At 41.8% G+C, this 23,017-nt stretch overlaps 2 protein-coding genes across 2 annotated transcripts in view; both read left to right on the forward strand.

Annotated features, from left to right (window-relative positions):
* Nucleotides 1–16,571: 16,571 nt before the first annotated feature.
* On the forward strand, nucleotides 16,572–19,330 carry kcng1 (potassium voltage-gated channel, subfamily G, member 1; the record flags this gene model as incomplete). The annotated part of the gene is made up of 2 exons (XM_080444915.1): nucleotides 16,572–17,363; nucleotides 18,551–19,330. 2 exons carry the CDS (start codon nucleotides 16,572–16,574, stop codon nucleotides 19,328–19,330), a joined length of 1,572 nt encoding a protein of 523 aa, XP_080301041.1.
* A 3,360-nt stretch (nucleotides 19,331–22,690) lies between these two features.
* The window catches only part of src (v-src avian sarcoma (Schmidt-Ruppin A-2) viral oncogene homolog), a 39,336-nt gene continuing 39,009 nt past the window's right edge, over nucleotides 22,691–23,017 (forward strand). Inside the window, exon 1 of the mRNA XM_080445068.1 lies at nucleotides 22,691–22,830. The gene's annotated coding sequence lies outside the window, so the exon portion shown is untranslated. The remainder of the gene's footprint in view (nucleotides 22,831–23,017) is intronic.

The raw sequence follows: 23,017 nt of genomic DNA on the forward strand, positions 1-23,017 counted from the left end.
CTTCTACAGCACTGCCACCCAGGATTGGAATAGTCTAACTCCATCCCTCAAAAAATGCAGTTCGCTGGGCTCATTTAAAAGAGCCTTAAAAAATCACCTTTCAGGAGGCCAAAGGTGGAGGTAGTACCATTTTCCCGTTAGACAGCAGACCCCCCCCCCCCTGTTCTTGTACATATTTTTTTCCCCTCTTTTTCATTTTTTTGCTGTACATAGTGTTATATATTGTTTTTGGCTGTTTATTTTGTAATGATATTTGAACTGTGGTGCCACTATATATGCCTATGAATTAAATACCAAGGCCCTCATTGGAAACAAGTCCGCAAGGACTTTTATGAACGGACCTGTTAGACAAAGTATTTTAAAATGTAACTGTGCTGTTTTACATTTTTTTTGCCTAATAAAATATTCAATCAATCAAAGATGATGTATATCTATTCTCATATTACGGGCAATGCAATACCGATTTATTACCCAGCCCTATTTCGGAAACTATTAATATGTACTATATGATCCCAAACTTTGTTATAGTCTCTGCCAGGCCAGACAGCCATCCGTCCATCCGTCCATCTGTCCGCCAGTTTGTCAGTGTGTCTGTGAACAGCTAATCTCCAGCACCATTGGCGTGAGTGCACACTCCCAGTAGGCCAAGGACATCAGCCTCTGCCGAAAAGTTTTCAAATTAGCCTCATGGTGGCGCTATACCAGGCCACCTCACGTTTGGCTTCTAACTCTTGAACTGTAGGTTGTAGAGTCAAAATTGATTTGACAAAAAGATTTTCCACCTTTTCTTCAAAACACACTTTTCTGCCATTTTTTTTTCCAAAACTCACACAAATTGGTACACATCATCTCAGTGGTCACGTGATCAAGATGTATCTGTCTGCTTCCATTCCAATTGGCCACGATTGGCTTTCAGAATTTGTTGAGGGGCCCGGTTTGCACAAAATGACACAATTGCCTGCACACTCCCAGTTAGCCAAGGAAGAACCACCACCCCAAATTTTTCAAATCAGCCTCATGATGGTGCTATAGGGCGACAACTAATAGGCTGCTTCACATTTTGGCCTATAAATCTTAAACCGTAGGTCGTACAATCAAATTTCTTTCCCCCTGGATTCCTTGGATCATGATCGCCCCTATATAGACCATTTGTGCCAGCTGTACATTTCCGCCATTTTGTGTTTCCTCAAAAATCACAAAATCCTACAAATATTGTCCAAAATGGTACACATTGTCTCTGAAGTCATGTGATCAAGATTTATCAGTCAGATTTTTCATATTCAATTCGAATTGGCTATGATGACTTCTAACATTTGTGGGCCTGGGGTATAGGCAACCTGGCCGGAGACCTACGATCAGGTTTCTAGTTATTGTGTAAACATCAGGTTGTATTGCAATATGGTTTAATATGGCAGGAATGAAGATTACTTTTTTATTTTAAGTTGTACTGTAATTGCAATACTTGCTCTGCAATGCGATGTCTGTTGTAAAATATAACAATTTATTTCAGCAGCAAAATGTCAAAACTGAACTTTAGAAAACAATCCTTTCTCAAGCTGGTTAACACAACCTACCAAATAATGCTTATGTATATATATATACATAAGCATATAACGTAATGTGTACAGAAATTTTGCACACATTTTCCAAAAAAAATATTTTTAATTTGATTTTCTCCCCCCAAGAAAGAGGGAAAATCTTGTACGTAGCTATTTTGCTATTCATTGTGCAACAAAGTATATAGGGCTTAAGTGATTCACATTTTGTGAGATCGAACGTGAGTAGATGGATAGTTTTGTTCTCTGGAATTAGTTTTCTTATGCTGTCCTGTCAGAAAGGGAAATGTTTTATGGAGTGAAAAAACAGTGCTCTAGCACACAACAGTGTCGTAGGCTACATAAAGGATATTATACCACCAACACACAGTATTTTTCACATGTGAACAGCCTACTGTTTAAATAAATACCTGTATCTGTAGCCTAACAGCTATCAGAAATAGGATGAGGTCACGGCCCTTCCCACGCTTTTCCATGCTGTCATGCAATGTGCTTGTAGCCTACCTAGTGTGATCACAGTACGCTGCAGGGTTACTCACTGCCTCCTTTCTCTTACAAAGCAAACTGAGATAATCATATAGTCCACTCACACTGAAAGGCTGAAGATAGGAGAGTATTATTATTATAATGTCCAAGCAAATGTAGCTGAAACATGATTTTAGTCAAATTTGATTGACACTTGGTGGGAAAGATCAGTAAACTGCCATGAAGATTTGATTAACTTAAAAAGGCCAATGAACAATGTCACAATGAAGGACAAAGGCAAAATGATATACAATACTGTATATTGTCAAGATACTGACAATATGCCATTGTGTTGGCAGAGGTATGCACTCTACTGATTTCAGTCTTTCTATTTGTTATTGTTATATATTATTTTCAAGTGTTTGTCAGCAGAACTACTGCATGAGCAGCCTCCACCTCAGCATGTAACCAAGAGCTGCAAATAATAATGTATTTTTCATAGGCCATCTTTTAGGATGACAATGATAATGGGAACAAGACTCAATCACTGCTCAGCAACACAAAACAGTGTGAGTGACAGTACATCAGAAAAATAATAGACTTGTTTGTTCTTTATTCCAGAGATTACGACAGCATTGTGCTTTCCTAGTCTCTCTTCAAGGTTGAAATAGCAGCAACAAACAAGGTTTCTCTCCTCTCCTGCAGTCATTGTAGCGCTCAGCTCAGTGGCTTATTGAACCACATTATTATGAGAGTATACATCCAAGTATACAATCACTGTATGAACGCAGGTGGCAGAGGCTTTGTAACGATGCACAAGCTTCGCTGAAGAGAACCATGAGCTTCGTCCAAGAAGTTATTTTTAATTATGTTCCAGGTCACATACTGTATGTAGAGGGTAGACAATACAAAGTGAGTGTGTGTGTGTGTGTGTGTGTGTGTGTGTGTGTGTGTGTGTGTGTGTGTGTGTGTGTGTGTGTGTGTGTGTGTGTGTGTGTGTCCTCTGTCAGATCAATGGAACATCACTCAGAGCCTTAAGATAAAGAGACCTATGAGACCATAGTTTCACCCTGACTCTGAAGACCATGGTACCCCGGGGGTGTTGCCTTGCAAACAAAGGCAGAATCAGTCAATCAGTTAGAACTCGCTTCTTGGTTTTCAATGAGACTCACCAAATAAGTATTAGTCTATGCTATATGATATGCAAAGCCTTTGGGATTGTCTCCCCACACACATCAATGGGTGACTTTTGCGTGGACAGAATCTGCTTTGCATATTAACTGGAGTGTGTTACCCGCTGAGCGTTTTTCAACTCTGGTGTTGCCTTTGTCTGAGACTTGCCCTCATTAGACGTGAAAGACAATCAGATGCCTGTGGGAAACACATTGGGACTCGAAGGTGATGTTTCAGGACGATAAGCTACAGTGTCTGGTATCACTACAGTGATACCACAGTGGCACAGTATCACTAATATACCTCTGCCGGGAGATGTGTCAGGAATTAAGAGGTATTATAGTTTTGCTCCGTGCAGAGGCTGTGTTTGAGATATATATGTTACAGTATGATTGGAGAACCAGTACGATTGAAGAAAGCGCGCTCGTTTTTACCACCCACCCAGCACTAGAGGGAGCCACAAGCCAGGCTTGTGCACAAACATATATGGCCACACACACACACACACACACACACACACACAGTCACACACACAGTCACACACACACACACACACACGCACACGCGCACGCGCACGCGCACGCGCACGCGCACGCGCACGCGCTCATGCTTTTTTTGGTTTATTGAAAGCAGGACTGTTTAGATACTTTTATTGTGTTCTGGCTTTTGTTTTACTTTCTCCCTGACACACACACACACACACACACACACACACACACACACACACACACACACACACACACACACACAGTGATCCATGAAAAGAACTATTCTGTCCCTATCGGTTTACAAATCAAACGGCGCTGAGTCGACTAGTGGAGCATCAGCCGGTCAGCGCGGGCACTCGCGCCTGGAGGCGCGAGGGCGCGCTTCCTCGGCCTCAAGCTCCACTAAGTCGGCGCGCCGTGCGTGTGAACGCGTGTTCAGCGTTCCCCTCATAGATATTATGGTTCCCCTAGCGTAGCTTCCTGGTTGCTATGTGGGGGGGAACAACAAAAGACAGGTCTCCGTCGGCGCATCAAAGCCCCGCCTCTCCGCGCTCTCCTTCTCCTCCTCGGAGGAGGAGGAGAAGGAGAGAAGGAGAGGACGGGACGGTTTATTACGCGAGGAGGAGGAGGAGGAGGAGGCTCCTCTTCCTCGCGAGCCTCGCGTAATAACCCCCCGCCTCGCAGCGCCGTCCTCCTTCTCCTCCTCGCGAGCCTCGCTAATAAACCCTGTCTCGAAAAGCCCCGCCTCGCCCCGAAGGAGCCCCGTGCCTAAAAACGAGCGCTCTGTCTTCAATCGTACTGGTTCTCCAAACGTACTGTGACATATATACAGTACATAAATGCATACAGAAAACAGAGCATTTGGAAGCAAGCATATACATGTGAGGAAATACAACGCCAAAATATTCAATAGCCTACTGGTTATTTATAATTATTTTTTATTATAATTAGTTATTGTTAGTGTGTTATTATTAGTCTATTCTTAGTATTAATAAACTATTAATAATACCAATAATAATTAAGGAAAACTCTTTTTACAAAGCCATTTTTCATCCTTCCTGTAAGGATTTACTGTATCTAGTCAAGGAGCTAATTGCAGGACCCCAGCTATGTAGTCATATATCAGTCCTTTCAAATTCAGACTAAATTACTTTGCAATTCATTTGACTGTAGGACATGGGGTAAAGCATGTCAATAAAACAACATTGGTGGTGTATGGAATAGGTTATATCACCCGTTTCCAAATTGCAAATGTTAGTGGGCTAGCAAGCTAGCTTTTTTTTTGCTTTTAATAAGTTTCAGGAGTTCTCACTATATGGTGTGTATGATATGAAATGTGAGCTTTCCATAATCACAGTAATCCTTAATCATATTCCATCATATTCAAGGGCTTTTGCTGAGAAAAGAGACAGACCCCAGTCACTTTCAAATTAGAGCACTGCAGAGGGCAGGTGTGTGTATCTGTGAACAGCTGACACTCGTTGACGCTCGTTAATGTTATAGGCATAAAAGCAATTATGCTTCTGCTCTGTCAAATAGGCCAACATCTAATCTAAGATTAGTGGGACTCACCATTGAGTCACAGGACTCACTTCATTGAAAACAAACAAAATCACTGTTTTTTAGATATTATGTTGATATTATAACTATTTTATTTGATTAGATATGTGATGTTCCTGACAATTAGTTGACTCTTGGTGAAAAAGCCCGCATATATCGGTATCGGTTGATATCGGTATCGGAAATTAGGAGTTGGACAATATCGGAATATCGGATATCGGGAAAAAAGTGGGGTGGGTCTATGATGGACCCACCACGCACAATAGTGGTGGTCCCCAGGTTGCTCTTAGTCAGGATGGTGGTCCCTGGGTCAAATCAGTTGAAAACCCCTGAACTAGACCATGCCCGTCGGGGGATATGAGCACTCAAAGTGCACCATGGTCCGTAAAGTCAGTCCATAACAGCATTTGATTAGGTGTTTGTGTTCTTCATAGTGCTGAAGTGAAAATAAATGACTAGAAGAATTGACTTGTCCTCATCATCATATTGATCAAAAATTCACTTAATCGCAGATCAAAGTTGCACTACTGTATATTGTGCCCCCTTTGCGAATTGAGGCTGGCAAAAAAGCCTATTTTATTTTGGCCCTTAGGCTTGGAACGACCTTCAGACCAGACTCAAATTGCCGTCTTTAATCTCACTAAGGAGTTTTAAAAAGATTACAGCGGAAGTCCTCGCCAGTAGCTGTTCCTGCTTTAGAGCTTTATTTTTTTATTTTTTTAAAATGGTGTTTTATTCTATTAGGTTTGTTAGGTTTAAAAGTTCTTAATGACTTGGACCCTCGATTGAGTAATGTTCAACAGTCAGTATGTTTTTTTATGTTTTGTCCTGTTATGTCTATTTATACGCATGTGAATCTTTGTAATATTTCTGCCAGTGCATACTTGCCAAACAGACTTTGTCTCAATGTATGTTTTACTAGTTAAATAAAGGTTATATCATTCAGTTCAAGACAAAAAACTAAAACACACGGATGGACGGACACACACATGGACAGACAGGAGAGAAACAGTCTCCGGCCTTCGGCCGTCCAGCATGATCTGTTTTGTGGAAACAAAATAGATAATGCTAGTTGCAGTGCATGTCTGCCTCTTCCAATCCACACACAGCGCCTACTGACTCACACACACACATACACACACACAAACACACACACTGACAGACAGAGTGAGAGTGTGAGAGTGAGTGAGAAACATGCAAGGTTAAACCTCATTGAGCCACCAAACCACAACTTCTATTGAGGCATTTCCATTGCACCAACATTTTCTGTTTTCAACAAAGGGCCAAGTGGTGATTAGCCTACTTCACAACTCCGCCAATTCGTGTTGCATACAGATTTCCAAGTTTCCTGACTTAATCATAATGTGTTCAGGTGGCACTTCCTTGTGGGATAAACACTTCATCACGGCACTTGATTATGTTTTACAATTTGTCCTACAGAGAGAGAGAGAGACAGAGAGGGATAGAGAGATAATTCTTGTTACTGCGTCACTGCGTGATGTTACACAGTGTAAGTATTATTATTAATATTGCATACCACCTGGTGGAGATTTGCACTCTACGGAGCGCACTTTCCCAGTTTACAAATGTTTTTATTTTGTGTGAGTAGAATCGTCATGCTTTTGATTGTATGTTCTCAGCATTATTAGATTTGGTGGAATTATGCACATATTTGAATTTAATACATTTGTATTGTTATTAAATGTTTTTGTAATGTTGAGGGTAGCAATATATTTCTTCAAATAAATTAAATCAGGGGTATGTAACCCACAGAGAATGTGTTATCTCCTATTTTGATTTTAGGTACATTGTACAGTAATTTCTGAAGCCTAACAAGTACATGCATTAAAAAGTACAGTGGCACATACTGTACTCTGTAGTAATATGACATCACCTTCATGGTGGAAAAAATGTTTGTCACCATTAGCAAAATACAACCGCCACATTTATCAATGTTGTTTATCATGAGTGTTACCTCTTAACTTTTACTCACTTCCTCCCCACAGCCCATCAGCACTATTCACACCACCTGTCTAAATTTGGCCACCCTGATGAAAGCCCACAGGAGCCCTCCGGATAACTCAATGGCCAAATATAAACCTGTGTCTGAATCTATGGTCAAAAGAGAGTGATTATTCTCATTTCAGGGGGACGGATTCTGCTCGATGTTGGTTGCCATGGATTTCTCTCAAAGCTTTTTTTTCCTTCCCACTTCTGATGTCAGAGCATGGAGCTGTTGATGTGAAGAAGAGTGGGAGGGGGGTATGCTGTGCGTGTGTGTGTGTGTGTGTGTGTGTGTGTGTGTGTGTGGGGGGGGGGGGGGGGGGGGGAGCAGTTGCCTGTTGATCATCAAAAACCCTGCTAGTGCTCCACAAGCCTTGTGCCTGGGCACAGATGAGACAGAGTTGAGCGAGGTACTGTAGCAGTGGTAGACAAAGCACATTGCTGTTTTTTCCTTAATATGCTGACATTGTAAGAGACTTTGGACTTCTGTTGTAAGCTAAAACAATCAACCAGAGGAGGAACTGATGCAGCGAGAGCTCAGTGAGTATTTTTGTTACTTGTCACTCGTCTAACTTTAGCTGTCGTTTGTCACACCTACACAGTAAAATCCTTACTATTTTTTTTTTTGTTTCTTTAATGATTATTTTAGGATTTTAGGATTATCAGTGAACATAAGCTGTTGCTGCGTCTTCTGATAATCTTCCATACTGGTCTACTTTTTCATTTTCATTCTGTTCATTTATAACATGTCTTCAACAGATGATAGGGATTTACTCCATGGTAACAAAAAAGCAGATCTGTCAACATTTATTGACATCTCCATAGAGTTAAAATGAGAGAGAGAGACCATATGCAATATTATGTAAAGTGATGATAGAATGAGTTGGACTTTTGTCATTACACTGACTAATGCATACACTATATGTACTATAAAATGTACTACTATTTCTCAAAAGAGTGTTGTGAGAGGCAGATTTTTGGAGGATGAATTTGTAGAATTCCAAAAGCCAATCCACATAAACAAACAGAATAATCAGTCAGATGTTAATATTGTGTGAGGCCACAGTAGATCTTCAATGCGGCACGGTGTCAGAATCCAGATTGCATTAGCAGAGACCATTAATACACAGTAATTCAGTCTGTAACGTGATTATCTGAGTCCACAATTCAAACATCTCCCCAAGCCTTTCAGATCAGTGATATATGATACATCGTACTCGTCATTATTCTCTCTCCCTCCTCCAGGTAATTCTGATTATAATGAGATGAACTAATGACTTGTCTCTGTTCTAACAGCTGTAGCTGTTGGAAAAGAGAAAATGATTCTCCTCCACATGGGAGGGTGAGTAAAGTAATTATAACCTTCTATTCCCAGGTGTCTTTATGTGTAAGGTACCTAAGACGGATGTCTTGACATGTCATTACAGAAGGTCTCAGAGCCACTGTCTAACCTGCAGAACAATTTCCTTGAGTTTTCAGTCAATCCCAATTGGGTGATGGATGTGACTTGAAAGTTACAGCCTTTTTCCAGGGTTTTTACCTCTGGGTCCTTAAAAGTGCTATGGCATAACAAGTCATTCTTGTCAAAAACATGAGCCCGATTTTGATGCTCGCTAATGCCTTGTTTGTACTGTATGACATGTCATAAATCCTGTTCACAAGAGCACACATTTGTAGTTTGGTGCTACCAAGACAAATGCACATTACTTTCTACGTCTGTATGGAACCAAAAAATAACACACAAAAACAAAACAAGAAAAAATAACAAAAAAACATTCTTGTCCCCTGTGTGAAAATTGTGCGGTCCATTTCTTTCAATCCATCACCTAAAGTAGTCTTTCAGATAGAATCCAATAACAGTGTCTAGAGACATGGTCCATCCTTCTGTCTTCCTTTGATGTGTGTTTGCTTGTACCCTCTTGTCACCTGATCCCGCAGGGACGTTTAGTGGAATCCTCTCAAACACTCTGTCTGAGGGAGTGACAGACAGAGACTTGAAGCTTTTGTCCCATGACTGAGAGTGTCTGAACACATACCTGTCCCACAGCGTTGCTTTTAAAATTGAATTTATTTGCATTCTCCTAAAAGTGATGAGGTCATTGGATCCTTGCAGCGTGTCAGGAAAAAGACAGTTAAAGAGGTGATATGAGTGGATGGCTGGTGCACAGCTGAGAAGTTAATGTTATATAATCATTATATTAAGTTTAGTAGAGTACTCACAACTGTAAAGGACTAGAATAATAGTCACCTGAGCCTAAATAAATAAATACATTTAAAAAATACACAGAGGCACAAAACAGCAATATTATCAGTTTGCAGTGTCATGCTTACTCATCTAAATTCAATTCACTTTTAAACAGCGATGCTTCAGTGGCAAATGTCCCCAGCTGGCTCCTATAGCCTAATTTATACTAATTTAGCCACATTATACAACGTGTTGTGAGCTATATTTTCGGTAGCCGACATTATAAGCAAAAAGGTTTGAGTTGTTTCTCATTTAGCAAGAAGCAGGACTGGGACAGAGATATCTCATATCTTTGCTGGTTCCACAGACCCACCTTGGGAATGTGTAGTGTATAGGTGAGGCGAGGGTATGATGTTTGGGTGGTAGACTAATTATTGTGAGTCACGGTTTGCTAGTGTTAAGGGGATGAAGAGTGCTGGGGGCACAAGGAGCAGGGATGCAGAATGAGGGATTTGCTGGTCATCTCATCATACCCTGCACTGTCAAATCCAGAGCGTTAATTTAACTCAAATGGTAAATCTTTTCACTCTCAAGGTTACATTGACACTCCAAATTTAACTGTGTGTCTGGGGTATGGAATCTTATAAGGCGCAGGGATAGAATGGGAATGGTCATGAAAATATGGAGATAATTTGACCGGTGTGAAGATTCCACTTGCGCAGGCATTTTCTTGAAAGAAACTATTGAGAAAAATACTGAAAATACTGGAAAGACATTTCCAAAGGTCACTGCCTTGTCTTCAGATTTTCAGATGCTCTTGACAAACCGATAGATAGAGATTCTATGGTTCTCTTGAACAGTTTCCATGTTGAATGGGTCAAAATTGAAATGACGAAATACATTATGGACAGATTATAATAAGAAACATGTATTGAAAAGATCACTCGTAATTAATATATCTTATCCTCACATCAATGGTCTCATGAATGCAGAGAGGCACATGGTTGACCATAGAATTAAGTAGGGATTGCCTGGAGGATATTTCTGTTTTCAATGTACTCAGTATCCTCCTACAGTATATTAAAATTGGCTGAAAGGAGGACCGGCCGGCGGACCTCTGACGTCACTCTGACTCAGTTTCATTCAGACATAACCATAAACAAACCCCATACGCCCATATATAGGCAGGACCACGGCCACATCACTCTGACTCAGACATAACCATAAACAAACCCGATACGCCCATATACTGTATAGGCGGCATATGTGGAGATCCGGTTGTCCAGAGCCACAGATCCCACCGCTATGCACATATATGCATATATGGAATCGAACTAACTTCAAACTCTGCACACGCATTGGCAAGGACTCGAGGGAGTGCGGTGCCCGCCACCGAGTTGTTCGGATATGCGGTTGTCCAGAACCGCCGATCCGACCGATATGTCCATATTACGTCAGGGATCTCCATATACAGTATATGGGCATAAAAGGGACACTGTTATACAGACAGATACAGAGATCTCCATATACAGGCACAAAAGGGACACGGACAGACAGGTACATCGGGTACTCTGACAAAGCCCCATACACTATGATTCAGACATATCGGTCGGATCGGCATATCGTAGGTGTGAAACCTCTAGTTTATTCAAACGACCCACTGGTAACAGAAACATTTATTTTATTCTGTTCAACTATTCCTGCTGGAATTGCTGTAAGCAAAGGTCCTACAATGCTAAGATGCTCTTGGCATGGTTAAGCATAATATTTAAATGTTTAAAGATTTAAGATTTGCAGGGAAAGAGAGAGAGAGGGGGAGAGGGGGGGGGGTTCTCGACCATTCTTATGGTTGCACAGTAAATCCTTCAGTGTTAAATTATCCATTAACTCTGAGAGTGTAGGCCTACAAATCAAGAGGGTTTCAAGGAGACATGTTGGTCTTGACTGTGCTGACAACAGCAATACAATACACTCTAGTCTAGATAATAATAGAGTTAAAACTGGATTGTAATTAAATAAAGAAAGAAATTAGATAAGATCAAATAAGATATTATTATTATTATTTTAAACTACAAGCAAGATAAATTGACCCTTACGGGTTCATTTGGTAACATATGTACCTCAGAGTTAAATTAACACTGAGGACTTAATTTACTGTGTGTACAAGCCCATTTCTGGAAGCCTCCACCCTCTTACAGTCCATTAGAGAGAGTCACACTGCTGTGGGAATTGGTAGAGGATTGTTTGGAAGCACATGTTGGTCTGAATGTTCATTAGAACCCAATGAGAGAGGGTCTGGGATCGACCCCATTTTGAGGTGGCGCCCCACCACATTATTGTCTCCGCCAGGCCGAAGCGTGGCCGAGACTATGTTTTCGCCCCTGTCCGTCCGTTCGTCCGTCTGTCCTTGTGTGTGTGTTCGTCTGCCTGTCTGTGGACAGCTAATCTCCGGACTACATCTCTGTAGTCATGTGTTTTGGCCTATAACTCTTACAATCGTGGTACAATCGACATCTTTTTAACTGGATTCCTCGGATCATGACCCAATTTATAGGCCTTGTTTGTGCCAGATTACATTTTCTGCCATAGTGCGTTTTCTTCAAATCACACTTTTTTCTGCTACTCCTACAGATTTTGAATTGCGGGGGCACGGTGGCGCAGTCGGTAGCGCTGTCGCCTCAGAGCTAGAAGGTCCTGGGTTTGATTCCCGCTGGGAACGCTGGGGGTGTGTTCTCTCCTCCGCGTCATCAGTGCCCATACTCTAAGTGGGGTATAAGTTAGATTTTTCTCATCCCATTCCAAGTTTGCGGGCCCTGGGTAGAACCCGGCCTGGCGGAAACCTGTGCTCCGAGGAGCACACTTTTCTAGTTTATTGATGAATCACACACTTGATGGATGTCACATCACAGCCTGTACATTCTCCTTTGCCCACAAAACCAAATAGGTTTGCTGGCCTTTCTGAAAGAGCACAGCAAGGAAATAAGAACCCATACTGCTTTAATTATTCAGTAATCCTCTAAATGAAGTTCTAAAATGTCACGAGAAATAATACTCTTATGTATTTGTAGATTATTATTCAACCTCACATTCACATGATCATATTATACCAAATTTTGCACTTCACCGACTTTGACTCAATTGAATTGCAAATATTTTATTCAGATACAGACAGGCATAATGTGTCCCATTCCCACTCTCCTGTAAATTACCAATGACTGTAAATTACACAGCCTTTCCTCCAGTACACTGAAATATCCTGAGTGTTACATGGACCTTTGGGTACATTTTTACACTCTTAGAATTCAATTAAGACTCAGGATTTTGCAGTGTATGTACAGTAGATACAGAGTTGTAAAAAGCATTAATACATCAATATGCAGTTCATGCTTTCAAAGCTAAACTGTATTTGTACGATACATGTTGACATAAGTACTGTATGAATATTACAGCAGACTTGTCTACATCCAAGTGAATAAGAATCAGTTCAATCAGAAACACTCACGTCTTAGTAGATAAAGAACCATTTATTGCCACAAATGGAATACAGTTAAGCTTGGTGTTAAAGCTCCGCTCTTGGGAGAATATTCACTGAATTTTGTCGAAGCAGCCTGCTAAGCATATATTCAGAGAATGCTTAAGCAAATCCCCCATAGGGATACAATGTCAACAATAACAGTACATTGACATATTAGTTAGAATTAGCAGATATACAGTACATGATAATGACAAGTATTTGAGCCTAAGCCAGACTCTAATCAAAAGGTGGAGGCTGGGGTGGAGGAGGAGCTAGCAAAATGCATTGGTTCAGCAACCAAGAAAGACCTAGAGAATATGAAGCCGTATTTAAAGGATCGTCTTTGCTCATGCGTGAGCTGTGATTGGATAATGAGTGTGTGACGTAATGACCAGCAGTGCTGTGAATGGGGAATAGAAAGCTGATGTTCACATCAGCTGACTGACAGCTGGTTACAGCTTTGGCGTGCACGACTTCCGTGTCCTGCATGAACTAACGCTATGCTTCATTTCTCAAAAGTACTGCAGGAAGAATTAAATGATGTTATGGCTGCAAGCAAACTGGAGGGTGATTTTAGAACGTGTCTAGGATTTCAACATCAGAGGATTATCCTGTTTTGTTTGACAGGATAATCTATTTATAAAATATAGTTTAACTCATGCTTAATTTATGCTCAATCGTACAATTTTGTCACATCCCAAAGAGAAATAGCTGATCTCCAAGCTCACAATGCGTCACATAACATTTGTAGGCTTTAAGACACACGGAGGGACTAATAAACTAAAATACGAATTACTCGCTGGCAAATATTTCATATCAAAACTATTCTAATTGTTGATGCCTCAGATTGATGCTTAGAAAAATCTTCCCAAAAATGATGTTGCTTTTAGAAATATTACGTTGCATATTCGTCTGAATAATGCGCCGTCGGAAAATGACATGGCACTGCGATGAGAACGGCGGAATGGCACTTCCGCATTCCAGTGTGGCTGGGACTATCGCGAGAATTGTAAAATGACGTGATGGGGATCCCGTCGCGTCAGACGGGTGACGCATGGTGACGCATTGGTCATCCTGGCTCATCACCATAGTACGACTTGAGAATCAGAATGTGTAGTCAGAATAGATATTCAAGTATTTGTTTTAAATTCTCCTTTTCCGTTTTCAATGCCAAAAATACGGTCCCAGTGTGTAAAGAAATCTAGGCTTCAGATTCTCGAATGGTGTAATGTGGGAAATGCCTGCGCATTGCAGTCAGAAGAGCAGAGACTCACAGCCCAGTGACTCACTATGCAATCTGGAGAACATGCCCTGTGGCTGAGGCTGTGATAGCGCTGGCACAGAGAGAGGCCAGACCTCAGCCGATCTGGTAGCTACTGGAGGGCGGGAAACAGCATTTGTTAGTTTCATCTCTCCCTCTGAGATATGTACACTTCTTTCCTGAGGAGGTCTTTAAGGAGGTATTTAAGGCACCCGCGGCCACAAGTGCAACAAAGGAACACACACGAGTACACAGGCAAACACACACTATGTTAAAGGCAAAGTGAGAAAACAAATAGCCGGAAGGGGATGAATGTGATTTGAATCTGGTGGGAGACTGGCATAGGACTGCGCACATCCACACCAGCGCTGCACTGTAGGCGTACTGACTGTTAACCTCCATCACATTTATGGATTTGTAACAGAAGAGGGAGGAATCTCAGAATGTGTCATAGTCATAGCATAACTTTCATTTTTAGGGGGTTTTGCTTTCAAATAGCTTCTGCGAATAGCTATAAGAGGTTATATGACTGATAAGAAGTGTGAGTCACAATCATCACATCATTAGTTCTTAACGAGATATGCACTTGCACTTTGACTTGATATTAGCACTTACAAGATGTGTAACAAGATGCAGGCTGGTGTGCCGCCAAGTTCTATCTGAGATATCTTTTAGTGATCCCCTATGATTTTGGCGTTGAATGTTTTGGCTGTAGTACTGAGATAACTGCCATACTGTACCACCAAGAATATGTCTCATCATGACCAAATGTATCTTGACATGACCTATGCAGTGTGTGCTGTTTAAATCGACACAAGTGTGCTTACAACAAGCAGCTTGGGGTGGCATCACTCTAATTTGATGGGTGGGAAACAGGGGGTTGACTGTAATCATGGGCTCACAGAGACTGACAGTGCAGGTGCCTAATAACCATTCTATGACACACTCACTTCCCCGTTTTAGAATACAATGCCTACGTCGTGACACAGGATTGGTGGTCCAGCAAATCCAGGCACTGGCATTAATTTGTGACTGGCTAACCTGCCTCCCCTTAAATCCCTGCAATTGATTTAATTAGTTTGGACTCAGGCCACGCGGTCCTCGCCGCACAGATGTTAGATTTGCTCTTTAAATATAGTTATTTTCCCCCCATGATTGCTAAGGTGTCACCATGCCACAGACTACATCTGAGAAATTATACTATATTATTAGAAAGTTTACATAATGTGCTATAAGATGTTTAAGAACTACTAGTTGACTATACAACAGGGGAGATGTGGACATTTAAACTTGCAGCGACCAGCATTTTTGTAATTGATTGGTAGGCAAGTCACATCAATACTGGACTACATTTGAAACAAAGTCACCACAGCAAGCCAGATTGATTGTTGAGAGACACTTTAGAAAGCATACATCTAAATACTGCACACCTTCATGCACGCACACACGCACACGCACTCTCACACACACACACACACACACACACACACGCACACGCACACGCACACGCGCGCACACACATATTGTTGCTGGCGAGCAGAAACCTTGTATCTACGTATTCCATGTATATAGTTTTTCACAAATTAGTGTTGTGCAAAAGTAGCACAACGTGTCGCGATGCGACTTGTTGTGAGCTTCTATACCTGATATTTTCGCTATTTTTGAACAATTTGGAACTTTTATTTTAGCCTATTACCTGCTCAAAATAGGGATGTCATGGGTTTTATGAATATTCAACCAATGAAAAGTGATAACCACTTAAACCCCAGCATCCGTATTGTGGGGATAGCTTTCGTTGAAAACGTTGTGAGCTTGTCGATCGACTATTTTCAGTGAAAGCTTTCCCCACAATAACAGAAAACTGAAAAGAGACTGGCATAGAGCACTGAGGGACTCCGCTCAACCATATGGGGTTTAAGTGGTTAACTAGACTAGAGCTTACGACTACAGCGGACCCATTGGAACACAGGTTCTTTTTTCCTTTTCCTGTAAAAGCAACGTTTTGGACATACTGTACCATGCTTCTGCCCTACAGCAACAATATGTAATATATTCAATTGGTATATTTGTGAATGCTCGGCTGTCTTACCATGTAACATCACTTTATTGCAACAAAAAGTAGAATTGACAAAACATTTCAGTTAACTGAAATAAAAATAAAATTGTGGGAATGAAAAATGTGTTGTTTACTCTGTCCCACATATCTTCGTCTGTAATCTCTAATAATGTGTAAATGACACACACACATGCAGTATATCACTTAGATGCCCTTTTATGTCTGCCATATAACTAACTGGTATATTCATTGCTCTCCCATTGAAGGTGAGAGTAATACTGAGGGCAGGTCCAGGCGGGGGCTTTAAAGATGACCCTGTTGGCAGGTGATGGCTCTGACTATGACTACAGTGCCCTGAGCTGTGCCTCTGACACCTCCCTCAATCCACCACCCTTACATGAACAGGAGGCCTTAAAGGGGGCCTACTACAAGAGGGCTCAGCTGGCCCCTGAGCTTGGTACTGCTGCCCACAGAGACATTCCCCTGTCCAGTGCCCGAAAACTTCATGCCATCATCAACGTGGGTGGTCTGCGGTACCAGCTCCCCTGGACCACGCTGGAGGACTTCCCCCTGTCCCGCCTGGGCCAGCTGCACCTCTGCAGCAGCTTCGATGACATCATGGGCATCTGCGACGACTATGACGTGGCGCACAATGAGTTCTTCTTCGACCGCAACCCCTGTGCTTTCCGCACTATCCTGACATTCCTGCGGGCGGGGAAGCTGCGCTCACTCAGGGAGATGTGTGCCCTGTCCTTCAGGGAGGAGTTGCTCTACTGGGGCGTCCCCGAGGAGAGCCTAGAGTGGTGCTGCCGCCGGCGCATGCTGCAGCGCATGGAGGAGTGTGAGGAGATGGAGAGAGCCGAGGAGGAGGACGAGCTCTTGGAGGACCTGATGGACATGGACAGTGACCAGAGGGGTGGCAGCATTGCGTCTGGGTCCCGCATGGACCGCTGCATGGGCAAGCTCAGAGACATGGTGGAGAGGCCACACTCGGGGCTCCCGGGGAAGATCTTTGCCTGTCTGTCGGTGTTGTTTGTCACCATCACTGCCATCAACTTGTCCATCAGCACCATGCCTGCAATGAGGGCGGAAGAGGAGGCGGTGAGTAGACTAATGACCTTCATTATGCTTCAGAGGTCAAAATAGTCACAGATATCAATGACATAGATTGTGTCCCACTTTGTAATAAGTGTCTCTAATACCTGTGTATTTACACAATGAATAATGTGGAGTTTGCATGTTCTCCCCATGCTCATACGCGAACGCCCCCTTGCCTTCAACTCCATAGGAAAAGGCAGTTCGCTGCTCATACAGGTTTCCTCCCACCAAAACACAGGCATGTTAGAATATGCTCCTGCCAATAGCCTACCCTTAACGAAAAGACATTGGCCCCAGAGAGCTGTCCACTCCACTGCTAATGATTAGGATGGGTTAAATATTGAGGACAAATTCTTGGTATATGTAATCTTGGGACTTTAGGAAGGGTTGGGACTTCATCAAGTAGTTAAAGTAGCAAGTAGTAACTCTTGTATGATTTTTATGCAGCACAGCAATCATTTGAACATTCTATAAAGCTACTCCATAAAGTTTCCATAAAAATGTCATACTCATTTTAACCACTTGGTTATTTGGATGTGAATAGTTTCCCAGAGCCTAAGGCATTTGACTCAGTCCATTACATTTATTATAACTTGTGCCTCATCTAGAGCCACACTTGCAAAGTCACACTACCAAAGCAACAGTGAAGCAAGAGCAACACCCATCTACCTCTAAAACTGTAATGAAAGAAATGTAAAGGGAAAGAAAGGGAGAAATTAAAATTAAAAAACTTCTTTTTTTTACTTCACTCAAGCAATTCCCGAGCTTGGCATTTTAATTAAAGTGCAAATGAACAGTTTGATTCTTAAATTAAAAGTACTTTTCCATACATTATTCCTACCTCTGAATAAGAAAAGGTTTATTGATAGTTTTCTTAAGATATTTGGATAGGACTTCCTACTCTCTGGGTTTCATAATGATACTTTTTCTGGTATAGAATTGATTCAAAGGCTCTCTGTTGTGCTCTATTTGTTCTGGATCTGTTCTCAGCCATGCTATTATTCATCTGCATAGCTACCTCTGAGATCAGAGATTTGTATGTACAACAGTGTCAACTCGGGCAGGGAGTCTTAATAGCTACTGCTCATGCATTTAACATTGAGATGGCTCCCTCTAGTGGCGGTGATGATTGACAGATTCTACTGCTGCTGCTGGACAGCAATGCTCATTAATGTCTCCTTCCATATTAGGGCACATGCTCCCAGATGTGCTACAACATCTTCATCGTGGAGACGGTGTGCGTGGCCTGGTTCTCCCTGGAATTCACCCTGCGCTTCATCCAGGACCGTAGCAAGCTGGCCTTCCTCAGACGCCCCCTCAACCTGATAGACGTGGTGGCCATCCTGCCGTATTACATCACCCTGGTGGTAGACAGCACCTCCACGGGGGAGAAGAGGCTGGGCTCGGGCAGCAGCTACCTGGACAAGGTGGGGTTGGTGCTGCGCGTCCTCAGGGCCCTGCGGATTCTTTATGTGATGCGCCTGGCCCGCCACTCCCTGGGCCTGCAAACATTGGGCCTGACAGCACGCCGCTGCACGCGGGAGTTCGGGCTGCTCCTCCTCTTCCTGTGCGTTGCCATCGCCCTGTTCTCGCCCTTGCTGTACTTGATCGAGAACGAGATGGCCACCACAAAGGAGTTCAGCAGCATCCCGGCCACCTATTGGTGGGCGGTCATCACCATGACCACGGTGGGCTACGGGGACATGGTGCCCAGGAGCATCCCGGGTCAAGTGGTGGCTCTGAGCAGCATCCTGAGTGGGATCCTCCTCATGGCATTCCCCGTCACCTCCATCTTCCACACGTTCTCGCGCTCCTACGTGGAGCTGAAACAGGAGCAGCAGAGGCTGCTTCAGAGGCGGACGCACTTCCTGTTGCGCAACCGCATGGCCGGGCTGGGCAGCAACCTCTCACTGGAGAGTGACATGCTCTTCCCCATGGGGTCATCTGAGCGGCGGGACTTGGACGACTGAGAGCGGATGTCATTTGCAGATAAATCCCATTTTAGATCAGCGCTGAGTGCATCTCAATCCATCTACATGTGACACACAAGTTAGGCCTATAGACAGGTGTTTCCTTGTCTGCAACCATACATTCATTAACCACTTTCAACCCTATTTTGGCCATGTCATAAGGCGAACAAACATTTCTCCCTAAATATCACAAATGATGGATCTACAAGCTCACAATGCATCGCACACGACACATTGTGAGCGTTTGTATCCATTATTTTTGCAATTTTTCAGATTGGGTTTAAGGTGTCATTTATTTTGCCACCCCCTTGTTTTTTTCTGAAATGACGCCTCTGGGTGTTGTGACTGAGTCGCAACCGAGTCAAGACCAAGACCAGAAAATGACTTATTCTTAATTGACAACATGACAAAATTAAGTAAAATACAAATACATATTACTATATAACAGAGGGCAATCTTTTGCTCTGACACACTGCAGTTATATTTTTAATAACTCAGAATCGGGTATAATAAGAGTATAAAGAGTCTAAAACACCTTACCAATGATGAGAAAATTCAACCTATATGGCCTGTATTCAAAAGTGTAAATAAATTACACCACTGTATTATTAATAATTGTTTAAGTAATTAATTAAATAATATCTAGCTAGGGGAGATAGATAGGAGGAGGAAGGAATATGAATTGATTGGTTGAGACAGTAGTGTATAGTGGAATGCAGTGTCATGTTATTTATTAGCCTATATTATTATGGCGATGAAGCTTCACTAGATGACAGGGGGGACGGATGCATATGACAAGTAAATGACAGGGGGAGAGTATAGGGCAGGATGATAACTAACTGCTTACAAGAGCTGGACGATTTTAACACAGTTTGCCAGCATACTGGATTCATTATTGTATTGTGTTCCCAGAACAAACATGATCAGATCATGCTCATTAAGTCGCTGAAATAAAATAACACTGTACAGTGGTACACCATGATAGTTATATATTACAATATAAGTGAGCTATAAGTGGAGTGTCCATTTAATTATCCAAGAAAATATTAAAGTTCTTCAACTCTAATATCTCCAGAGCTGATCTCCTTTACTTTGTGCTGAAAACATAATATTGAAATCCAACTGATGTAATTTAATGGGGCATGCTTTCTGTGTATCACTTCCTTTTATATATATATATATATATATATATATATATATATATATATATATATATATATATATATATATATATATATATATATATATATATATATATATATATATATATATATATAATTATTTTTTTTATCATAGAAATGCTACCATAAGTAGCCTACAATAAAAAATATTAGCCTACATTATAATCTGAATGAAAGCACAACCTAAAGATATATTTAATTTCCCTGGCACTATGAATGTCATCTTCTTCTTCTGTCATCTGAATGTGCTGTATGTCATCTGCCTTCCTTTATACTGTGTGGCGTTATATGCAACTTTTGTATTTTCTGAAACTTTCTGAGCATAAAGATTCTTGATGTGGTGCTGTATTTAACGTAGGCTAATGCTACAGTATCTTACAATACATTTCAATGAACAAATTGACTATTGACCATATTCTTTTATTTGTGATAACCATAACTACTTAGAATTTAACATTGCTCTTCTTAATCAGAGCTTGGATTGTTACATAATTATGCATAGTTTGTCCACAGCACTTTTTTTTTCCTTGTCACGTCACAGCCACAGTAAAGCACCAGGTGGCAGCACTTTGTCACAGAAAGATGGTCCACATCAGTCAGAATCAATACATTATAACTGTATGGTCAGAGCACTATGGACATAATAACTCTATGACTATGGGTCGGAGTCTGTATCCACAAAAAGGCAAACTGCTAGATTTCTTGGTTTGAAAGTCACCACGTGACCTACAACTATAGGCCTATTAGTACAGACAAGGTGCCTTGAATGCGAAAGTGTGGTTGTTTCAATATAAAAACATTTTTTTGCCTATTGTTTCATTATCAAATAACAATCATTGGATTATATTTACACGGATAGGGTTGTGTGAGGTCAACACAGATATAATAATAATAATAATAATAACAATAACAATAACAATAACAATAACAATAACAATAATAATAATAATAATAATAATAATCATATTGTAATTCCAGTTCAACTGATTGACTTCAAATATGTTTTAATCTAAACTTCGTTACTTTATTTTAAAGTAGTCATTCTGTTCCTGTAATGTGAACTGTATCTCCCATTAGCCCATTACTCAATTGAAGTCACTTGGCCATTCTACTTCCAAATTAGAATTGAACTTGAATTTTGAGCAAAAAGACCAAATAACATGACCTCGATTCGATTCCCTTATTTGAAGGTGGGGCTTCAACGATACGCCATTCAGTTGTCAATTATGCAAACATTTGCGACCTATCAGAGCTCTTCAATCCACTGTCCCGAAAATAGCCAATCTTCAAGCTCACAGCGCGTCGTGGATGCGACACGCTGTGAGCTTGTATATCTGGCTATTTTCGGCACGCGACACTACTATACGACGAGGTTTATAACCAGGCTTGAGCCCCCACCAGTGTTGCCATGTCGGCTTATTATAAGCGACTTTGGGCTTCTTTTTCTGTAAAGTTGCTTGTAAAAATTGGTAGTTTGCGGGTTGCTGTTTTTTGGGCTGCGTTAGATTTTTTTAATTGATATTTAAACCAGTTGTTCTCAAACATTTTCATGAAAATGTTTTGTGCCAAGGGAGCATTCGTGTTGTTGTTATAATGTTTCAAAAAAATATCCCAAATATCCCATATTTTATTGCAAGAGCTTTTGAAAATGGCAGATCTACAAGCTCATGCGACGCGTTGTGTGACGCATGCGACGCGTTGTGAGCTTGTAGATCCCGATGGACATGGACTTTAAAGTGCTCATGTGGCTCTCACAGTTACTTCTTTTGGGCTTGCTTTCCTAGACCTGGTTGCTTATTTCTCTCACAAAATATGGCAACACTGGCCCCCACCCCCCTCACTCTGCACTCCCCAATGTTTTGGTCGTGATTTCCCAGGCACACGTCACGCAGCAGGTATCGCAGCACCACAATACACGCACTCCCGTTGTATTAGGTCCTCCTATCTGCGGCTGGGTGGGTGAGCCTCTGGAATCTGGACAGACTTCTCATAGCAGGTCAGGAGTTTTTTTTTTTGATGAAAATGTCCGCTGCACTCAGCAGGGTTTCGTTGGGTAGGCATTCCCCATCATCATCATGACCTTACAGCCCGCCCCTCCAGTTGAACGGGATCCCTCATCATCACTCCTCCTGACATCGACTGTCTGTCTGCTGTACGCATCATCATCCGACGTCGATTGGGATCTGATCTGATCATCCGAGAGCTTTGATATTCGTCTCGTCTTCATAGAAGCCCTTTTCACGAATATATACTTGATGATCTATGCGAAATAACCCATCTGATCAGCAGAAGAGCGACGCCACATCTCCTGCCTGTTAGGTGAGTAACTTGCTGTTTTTCTACAGGATCACTGTCAGTTAACCCTGGAATATGACAGAGGTTCTGAGCTGTTTGGACATGAATGAGGGTAACATCACATGTGTGGAGGATTTCTCAACAATGCCGCACTGACTGTCTTGGGGCATGCAGTTAGCTTCAGTGGTGGTAAAAGTACTCCGATTAGTTT

Source organism: Gymnoscopelus braueri (assembly GCF_963280865.1).
Source record: "Gymnoscopelus braueri genome assembly, chromosome: 12".
Taxonomy (NCBI): domain Eukaryota; kingdom Metazoa; phylum Chordata; class Actinopteri; order Myctophiformes; family Myctophidae; genus Gymnoscopelus; species Gymnoscopelus braueri.